General features: G+C 35.7%; 1 protein-coding gene across 1 annotated transcript; it reads right to left on the reverse strand.

Moving 5' to 3' along the window:
- Positions 1-7,804: 7,804 nt before the first annotated feature.
- Positions 7,805-9,043, reverse strand: LOC148941300 (uncharacterized). Its single transcript, XM_089104142.1, has 2 exons — positions 8,177-9,043; positions 7,805-8,071 (listed from the first exon to the last, which is right to left on the reverse strand). The coding sequence occupies exons 1-2, from the start codon at positions 9,041-9,043 to the stop codon at positions 7,805-7,807; spliced, it is 1,134 nt and encodes a 377-aa protein (XP_088960268.1).
- Positions 9,044-9,929: the final 886 nt, after the last annotated feature.

Consider the following 9,929-nt stretch of genomic DNA (forward strand, 5'->3'; position numbering starts at 1 on the left):
AATCCGTCAGACATTAATAAACTTCGCCTGGAAACAATTCTCCTGGACGAACACCAAAGACATAAATAAACTTCGCCCAGAGACAATTCTTCTAGACGAACTCCAACAACTCAATTTCTTAGAAATTCACTTCCCTTTCAATTATGCATGGTCTCCCTGGGGATTCTATGCCGATAGATGGTGCCCCGTCACGAGCTCCTAAGGCTAGGTTAGGTTACGTAATCGATTTTTCGGAAACGTGTTCACCCTGGGAATTCCGTACTCATATATGGTGCCCCGTCGGGCTGACGGCTCAGGTGCTCTCCCTAGGGACTCTATGCCCATATATGGTGTACTGTCACGATCAATAGGGTCATTTCTACTGTGAATGAGTTTTGTTTATGGTGAAAGATTGTGTGACGCTGCTCAATCCACAATAATGGCTTAATAAAACGTCACACGTTCTTACCATTTTCTACGTTTGGTTGATAATATTATTTAAAAAATATCGTAAGTGCCAGTTAAGTATGATGTAATTATTATTTGAAAATAAAGCCCATTTCTTCTCATCATCTCATCTCATCTCAATTTAAGTTTCACTCGTTTTAGGATTTATTTATTTATTTACATTAATATTTATTGTATGTTTGCATTGATTGTTTATTAAATTTATCGTCGTTTTAAGTTTCATTTATGATTCAATAGAAAAATATTTTTTTCGTTTTAAGAATTATTTTGATATTCAATCCAAGCATTAATCGCTTTAAGATCTATTTATTCATTTATATCATTACTTGTTGTATGTTTTTCGCTATGATTGTTTATTTAATTTCTGTTTGTTTTGGGTTTAATTTATTCTTTAATAGTAATTTCTGGCCGGTTTGAGTTTGAATTTTAACGGGTATTTATATCTGCTGAGCTTAAGTTTAAAATGGCCTTTACTTTTCTTTGAAAAACTTATTTCTCGGAAAGTTTTTTTAATTAATATTTGTTCGTTTTTGATTGCAAAAAGTTGTAAATTTTTAAAAGTTCCTAATTTCAAAATCAAACTTTAAACAAAAAAAAATCAAATGTTCATCAAAGTATCAAAACAGGTATCAAAGTTACAATATCAAAGTGAAAAAATGGGTCTGTGTCACCCTTGGAGTTTCTATTATGTGACGTTTGAACTATTTTTAACAAAATGGCTCTCTCAAAATTTTTATTGGATGGGTTTGGGGAGAAGGGGCTGGGGGCGGGGGGGCTAATTGCCCTTCAGTCTCTTTTGACTCTTTAAAAGTGAACTAGAACTTTCTATTTTAAATCAAATGATCCCTCTCTGAAGTTAATATGAGCATCCCTTCTAGAAGAACCATATAAACCCCCAGAGTATAACTTACAACGCCTGTCCCTGGGGGGTTATATCGACACTGGAGTTTTAATATCCGATGTTTAAACTATTTTTAATAAAATGGTCACCTCAAATTTTTATCGGATGGGTTTATCCATCCGATAAACCCAAAGGTTTGGAGGGTGGGAGGGGCTAGTTGCCCTCCGATCTTTTTTTTTTTATCTGAGAACATGGACTAGAACTTTTAATTTCCATTCAAATGAGACCTCTCTGAAGTTTATACGAGCATTCATTTCATAAGAACCATACACGACCCCAGGACATAGCTTACAATGCCTGCCCCCCGGCCCTGGGGGGTTGTGTTGACACCGGATTTTTTGTTATCTGACCTTTGAACTATTTTAAAACAATGGCTATCTCAAAATTTGTATCGGATGCGTTTGGGGAAGGGGGCTAGGGGCCCTCCGATCTCTTATGAATCTTAAAAATTGAAATAGAACTTTCAATTTCAATTCAAATCAGCTTTCTCTGAAGCTAATATGAGCACCCCTTCCACCATAAATGCCCCCAGGGTATAACTTGCAACGACTGCCCCCGGGCCCTATGTTGTTGTGTCGACACCGGAGTTCTTTTCTTATCTGACTTTTGAGCTATATTGAACAAAGAAGCTATCTTAGAATTTTTATCGGATGCATTCGGGGGAAAAGGGGTGTTGGGTGGATAGTTTCCTTCTGATGTCTTTTGACTCTTAGAAACCGAACTACAACTTTAAATTTCCAATCAAGTGAGCCCTATCTGAAGTTTACACGAGCATCCCTTCCACAACAGCTGTATATGCCCCCAGGCATATTTTTCAACGCCTGCCCCGGGCCCTGAAGGATTGTGTCGACCCCAGAGTTATCGTTATATGATCTTTGAACCATTTTGAAAAAAAAATTGCTCTCTCAAAGTTCTTATCGGATGTATTTGAGGAAAATAGGGCGTAGAGAGGGGTGGGGAATGTTTGATCCTTGGTCTCCAAAAAGGCTCTGGGTATTAAACTGAAACTTTCAAAGAATGTTGAGGGTAATGTTGAGCTAAATCAAAACACACTGTGTGCTAGTAAGTTGTCAAAAAAGTGTATCAGCAATGCTCAGGATTTGCTTCAGTATTAAGTTGAAACTTGCAGGGTATGATTTGGTGAGGAGGAATGTCCAACTGACAAAAAGTTAATATGTACACTACTTCTGCTACTACCACTACTGTGGTAGTGGTACCACTACTACAACTGCAATTACTTATGCTACTAAGGCTAAGGGTAGTGAGGTAAAAATTTAAGAGAAAACTGAGAATAAAGATGAAATAAATCGAACACACTGTTTTTATGAAGGTTCTTAAAAGAGCATATCTGAAATATCTCAGGAACGGCTTAGAATATTAAGTTGAAACTTTTAGGATATGTTAAGGGGGGTATTAAATTAACCAAAAGGCACTTCTTGCTTACTACTACTAGTACTTCTAATGATATTTTTGTTACTACTATTATGATGCTTCTACTAGTACTAAGGCTATTAATAACTAAGCGCTAAGTCTGCTAGTGCTAACGTATTAAATGAAAATTGCAGAAAATATTGAGGGAGAAATTGAATTGAATCGGAACTATGTTTATGCAGGCTATCCAGGTTATGCTGCTTATGTTTGAAACTTTCAGGACACGATTGGAGGGGGAGGGGTGTTTAACTGACAAGCAGACAATATGTGCATACTGCTGCTACTACTACTGCAGCAATTACCACTGCTACTTAGTCTAAGGTATTAAGGTGAAAACTTCAGGGAATGTTGAGGGTGAAGTTGAACTAAATTGAAACACATTGTGTGCATAGAGGTTTTGAAAAGGCCTTATTATCAATATCGAAGGAACAGCTTAGAATATTAAGTTGAAACTTACAGGGTATGTTGAGCGGGTACTACTACTACAATTATTGCTACCACTACTACTAATATTACTACTACAGCTAAGACTATTAAGATAAAAGTTTCAGGGAATGTCGAGGGAAAAGCTGAACTAAATTAAACCACCCTATGTTTATGCAGGTTATCAAAAGGGTGTATTAGCAATATCCCAGGAACAGAGTGTTAAGCTTAAACTTTCAGGGCATGTTGAGAGTGATGTTGAACCAGCCAAAATTCACTGTGTATATACTACTACTTCTTCTAATGCTACTACTGCTTCTGCTACTAATACTACTATTACTATGGCTGAGGTTATTAAAATGAAACTTCGAAGGAGTGTTGAGGAGATTGTTAAACTGAATCAAAAGACTATATGTGCAAACTACTGCTACTACTACTACTGCTGTTAGTAGCACAGAATTAAAAATCAAGTATTTGCAGTAAGCATCAAGACATGGCCAATTGTAGAAAAAAACAAAACAGATAGCCCGAGTAATTGAGAGGCGAATCTAGGAAAAGACCTTTTTAGGATTGAATAAAAATGATGCCATTTCATTTGTTGAAATAAACAACTACTACTAATCCTATTATTACTACTACTAGGGATCAGGGTATTAAGGAGAAAATTCCGGGGAATATAGAAGGGAAAGTTGAATTAAATTAAAGCACACTATACATATGCGGGTTGTCAAGAGAGCGTATCAGCAATATCTTAGTAACGGCTTTGAGTAGTAATCTGAAACTGACAGGGCATGCTGAGTGGAATGCTAAACAAACCAAATGACACTATATGCATGCTATTTCTTCTGATGTTACACTATTTAATATTACAATTTCAAGGCTAAAGGTTTTAAGGTTACTCCAAGGAACGGCTGAGTGTTAAGTTGACACTTTTTGGGCAAGTTGAGGGGGATGTTGACGAAAAAGCATTGTTAAGGCTAGGTGTCTGTTAATATTACAAAAGGGTTGGCTATTGATATCCTTTTCTAAGATATTGAGCCTAAGAGCCGCTCATGTTTGGTTTGGATATTCTCTGTTGGTTCTTTTGGGAATCTTTTGGTCCTATATGTTTTAGGCTAAATTTTTTTGCCTTTAATAAACATAAAACTTTAATTTTTAGAGAAGTAAACATTAGTTGGTTAATTTTTATTGTTGTTTTTAAATAGTTGATTTTAGTTAGACGGTTTTCCAATATTTGCTGAACGGCCAAGTCACCGTTCTTTCTCCTTTTTTGTAATTTATAATAAAAGGTATTCCAGTGTATGCCATCCTTTCAGGGAATAAGCCGACACTTCAGGGATTTCAGTAACGGGATCACTCAAATGAGACATCCTATACTAGGAAAGCTACTTTTCAGTTCAAAAGGTCGTATACTTTGTCATATTGTATATGAAGATAATGCTTTTGTCATAGCTGCATTTAGTTTTAGTATCATTTTTTTACTTACAGAAGGCACTAGATATGACGTTTTCCTTTCAAATGAACCCTATGTACTTGTATGATATGCGCCCTACCTAATTTTCTTCTAATATGTTTTCTGACACTCAGTCCCAATGAAATATACCAAAGTAATATAAAAATATAATACTTTAGAAACAAATTTGGGCTATATATTTGCACGTTATGGGGGGGGGGTAAAGTACAGCGGGTCTGCAGGCCTACTGTGTTTGGTACAATCATTCTGCATATTATGTACTAAGAATTTTTTTCTAGCTTCACAATTTCCAAATACTTAACCCCCCCACCCTTATGTCCAAGTATATTGCCCAAATTGTATATTTTCCATCTATTCTGCCACTTCTCTTAGTCTTGTCTCACGCTAACCTGAAAGAAACTATAAAAAGAACGATTCTGTAATGCGTCAATGAATGAACAATATTAGGTAGGGTGTGACGTTTATCATACAACTACCGAGCCCTGTCCCAAAATTCTACAACCACTGTTTCGGTATGAACACCATTAGGGAAAAAGGTGACATATTACTGCTTTTCATGCTAAAAAAAAGATTTTCCTTGTTGCTCAAGATGGCGGCCTGTAATTCTCCTGTATGGTTTATGGCTTTAGTGATTCTAATGGTGTAGTTTTCAGTCTGATCTGACACCAATTTTGAGGATTTTGAGGCTATTTTTTGAAATCCTAATAAATTTTTAGTATTAAGATTAGTACAAATAACAGTTACTATCCCTGAATCAGCTTTAATTGACGATTCTTCCCTATTATATAGTTTTATTTTTCAAAGCGCGGTATTAAATTTTCGGTTAGTTTGGGTGAAATTTCGTTCTTTTCTAGGTTTCCTATAATGCTGCAACCATGATAAAAAAAAAAAAATCAAGTAAACAGCGTTATCGGAGTAAGGTTATGATGCCTTTCGTGGAAGAAGAAAAAGTTGCTATGTTCAATAAATTGAAGGTTTCTATAAGCTCATCACGAATCTATATTTTGTCCAAAAATGTCCCACTTAAATTGAAAAAAATTGTCGTAATGCTTTGTTTCTAAGTCACGTTTGAGCTTTAAGTATTAAATAGTATTAAGTATTAAGATTTAAGTTTATCAAGATTTATTAAGTATAACTATTAAGATTTAGCACTAAGAATAGTATTGCATAAACCATACTGTGGGCTCTCTCGGACTCTGTTAGCAACACTAGACAGTCTAATTTTTAATCACTTTTCTGAATATTTTCTTTTTTCTTCTTGACGTTAATATCTAAAAAAATAGAATGTTTCAAAGATAATACAATGCTTAAAAGTATTCGGTTAGCATTATTTAGAATTCTTTGTTTACCAAAGCCGTAATTAATTGGCGAATATATGTTTTGAAGTAAACCTGTCAAAGACGAATGGTGACAGGTTATTAATAATATTACAACGGTTTTTGTATCAAGCAAGACACTAATTAGTAACAAACCCAACAGACGATTCACACACAAATGACGAAAGGGGGTTTCCTGTAAGGGGTATTTGTTTGAACGGTAGAAACAGAACTGTTAGCTAACAGAATCAAATTCCCCAAAAATTTTTTCAAAAGTATTCGATTTGTTAAAGATCTATGACAATGTTAGCTAACAGTTTTTAGTTCGACAGCGGAAACATTATTGTTGCAAAAATTGTTAGCTAACAGTTTTTTGTTTGGACGGCGGAAAAACCCCTAAAAGGAACACCGCGATGACCGCGATAACTGTCAGAGCATTCTTCTTTCTTTAGAAGCTGTGACAAAAAATCAATTTTACCGACAGGGGGTCGTTTTGTTTTTGGGTCAGGCTCTGAAGTTAAATATTAATGTAGTGAAACATAACTTTTCTAGACTAACCCTTCTCGATGAGTTCCAATTCACTGGTAACCCCCCAAACCGCCTAAACGACCACCTTGGTGGCTTTTTTTTATTCCTTTTTTTCCCCTGGCTGAAAATTCCCCTTGTTTTCTTTGTTATTTTTAATTAGGCTGTATATTTATTTTTTACATTTTCTTGTGTTTTTTTTTCAAACATCAGAAGTGAGTTTGGCAGTTTTTAGAAGTCACTTTTAGAGTAAAACTCACGAATGTAGTGTCCAAGAAGTTTTTCTTCTTTTTCTACTTTTCACTCTTGAAATGCGTTTGCGATTTATAGACAACAGGTTAAAGTTATTCTGCAGAATTCAAAACTTAAATATTATACCCAATAGTTTGAAGATAATATGAGAAAAGCGTAATACGGCAGATGAACTGTCATAAAACATGGGCCTTGCAGTGAAACAACTTTTCTAGACTAACCCTTCTCGATGAGGTCTAATTCACTGCTACCCCCCCCCCCCAAAGGGCTAGACGACTCCCTTGGTAGATGTGACCCATCGATCGGAAACTACTGCTCTAAGTCCTGTCATCGATTTTTTTCGGTAGTTGGGTTGCAATCCATTTCCAGATTTCTTTTTTGCATATTACCTACTTTGCCATTGGACACTGCTAAAAAATAATAGCATAAAATAACGTTGACTGACTTCAGTTTAAATATTAGACAGAAGAACTGAAACAGTCTTCTTCCGACACATATTCAAGGATGCAAGTGAAAATTTAGTTGAGCAGTCGCATTATGATTATTGCTGAAGATTATTGCTGAAAAGTAATGTCTAAATGTAAATAAGATGTTTTGAATCAGAAAATTTATTCTTTGAGCGTAACATGTTGCTCTAAATATGACAGTATTAACAACAGACACAAAAAATTAACATAACATACTGAAGGAAATATAATCGACCTTACAAGATACATTTCTGCTATACCGTTTTTTTTCTTTTTTAACATGTTTGTAAGCTTTAAAAAATTTTCTCGCATCAAAAAATTAATTACATCGAACCCAAGAATGTTGCATGTACCTTTAAGACAGGATCAGAAATGTGTCAATCTAAATGAGCAAGAGTTTCAGACTGAATCTGTCAGGAATTGTTCACATTGCTCAACTGTTGTCACGCACAAACCAGAGTCTCCTGAGTTTGCTGCACGAACTGTGCGGTTATCTGGTAATCCATCCTGCGTGTTGGCAGAAATACCTGTCAGAATACTTCAGCAGTTATAGTTGATCGTGAAATTATTATCGTCGAGCTGTTGTTTGATGTTGGGATAAGCGTAGGAAATACCCCTTTGATGCTATATTCTGAATTAACTGCTTCCTTTGAGAGTTTCCATAACAAAATGTGCATCGCCAGCTGTAATTTGACGCTATTTTTCCGAGATTTAACGCTTCAAACGATAGGGCACAGCGCAAAGACTTACGAACCTTTTTCGCTTTCAGCTTATTATATTTTCTCTTGCGCAGTGGCGCAAGAGCACAACTATTATCCATAGGGTTGTCAATTTCGTGAAAGCCAGTCTGATTAACGTCTGCAAGCATATGATGCGGCCAACTCAATTGCGATGATGGCTCTGCAAGTTTTGAAGCTTCAAACAGATTTTCATAGCATATAGAATTCTGTAAAGGTTCCGCTATTTTCTTGTGTGGTAGCACAAGAGCAGAACTTTCACTCACAGACGCATCTTGTACGGCAGTCTTATCCACGTCTTCATTAATTATTTTATAGGCGTCTTGAGGCCCATGAGTGAATCTTTCTTCCAAACTATCGTGTATCCCAAGACGTGAGCGGAGCTCTTTCTTTATTTTCTTCATTAGTGTTTCAAAACAAAGTTGAACCCCGTCACCAGTTTTAGCAGAAGTTTCAATAAATAACATAGAGTGGTATTGAGCAAACTTTGCACCTTCTTCTGTGGTAACTTGACGACCTTCCTTATCAATTTTAGTGCCGACTAATATTTTTACAAGATGATCATGCGAGAAACGATGATCTAATTCAAACAGCAAGTCTCTGAGGTTCTCAAATGTGCTCCTCTCAGTGACGTCATAGACAGCTATTGCCCCAAGCGCTCCATAGAAACACTGATAGCAAGTATGCAGGTTACTTACTTTATTATCTTTGTCCCATATACACAGGCGATAAGAATTATTATCTATCTTCATCGGCGCATATACACAAGCATAGATGTTTGTATGTTTGTATTCCTCTTTGAATTTGTCATTTTTAAATCTTTCGATCAAACTTGATTTCCCTGCACCAACATCGCCTATTACTGCTATTTTATAGGTTGGAATAAATTCTTCCTCCATTTTATTTTGAGTCACTAATACTTCATTAGAAGCGTTCTTGTTGGGTCCAGTAGTAATTTTTTCGTAAATTATTTCAAGTATTGCTTCATTTTGACGATGAGCTGAAGAAGATCTTGCGTCACTAAGATTTTGCTCCTTAATAGTTTCTTCTGTACTAGCCATTTTATGCATAAACGATATTTTTAAACTAATTGGCGTTGCCTGTGAAATCCCGTTTATATGCTGACAATGACGTCATAACTGATTCGGCGCTATGATGTCACTATAAAACTGATCTCATACAAGCACTATTATGATGTTTAGATAATTTAAAATGACGTCATAACTGAAAAAGATATGCTAACGGCACTGGTATTATTTCTGCAAAACTAAAAACTAAATTCGTGTCACCATAGTACACCTGAGAATACTACCATCAGTTCTATAATGGTTCTTTCTCAACGAAACTGTTACGAAAAAAAATAAATGTATGCATATGAAATGTCTGCTCGAATAAAACATAGTAAAGCAATACAAAATATAAAGTGAAACTTACGATAAAAATGAAAAAAGGAGCGCATAAAGTCTTCAGTGAAAAGGCCATAGACTTACCAGTATCCGTTTTGCGTAAACAAATAATCAACAAAAGGAGAACATGTATGGTGTGCATTCTTTTGGTAAGCAAATTCGTGACTGTTAAGGAATGATGAATAAGGTCAAAGGCCTTTCAATGGTAATAATAACAAAAATTATTGTTATTAGCGTATAGGGTTATACTATATCTTTTATCATGACCTCACTCTGGCGCGCACCGTATATGCTAACACTATTGCGTTTCACAATAATCCTTAGAAAACAGCTATTTAAAGCGTTTAACTCTCAATTTTTCGTAAAAAAATCGTTCCTGAAGTGCAGTATTTGAAAATTTTCAAGTGGCTGATCCCTTCTCTGTTGTGTTACATGTTCGATAAGCTGCACTTCCCCAATCCCTACTTTTAATCAGAAAGGTAGGCAGATAGCAGTCCATTTAAATTAAAAACGTACAATCAGAGCCGTTCCTAGGGCTGATGGTACTCGC

The sequence above is a fragment of the Artemia sp. Qi Xiang Cuo genome, chromosome 18 (assembly GCF_049724085.1).
Source record: "Artemia sp. Qi Xiang Cuo chromosome 18, ASM4972408v1, whole genome shotgun sequence".
Taxonomy (NCBI): Eukaryota; Metazoa; Arthropoda; class Branchiopoda; order Anostraca; family Artemiidae; genus Artemia; species Artemia sp. Qi Xiang Cuo.

What these genes read in the sequence shown, in the direction of transcription:
- LOC148941300 (XM_089104142.1), bottom strand. Translation starts at nt 9,043, where the DNA reads ATGCATAAAATGGCTAGTACAGAAGAAACTATTAAGGAGCAAAATCTT. An exon ending in CGGAACCTTTACAGAATTCT is followed by an intron (nt 8,072 to 8,176) that starts ATATGCTATGAA and finishes ACTGGCTTTCAC; the next exon opens with GAAATTGACAACCCTATGGA.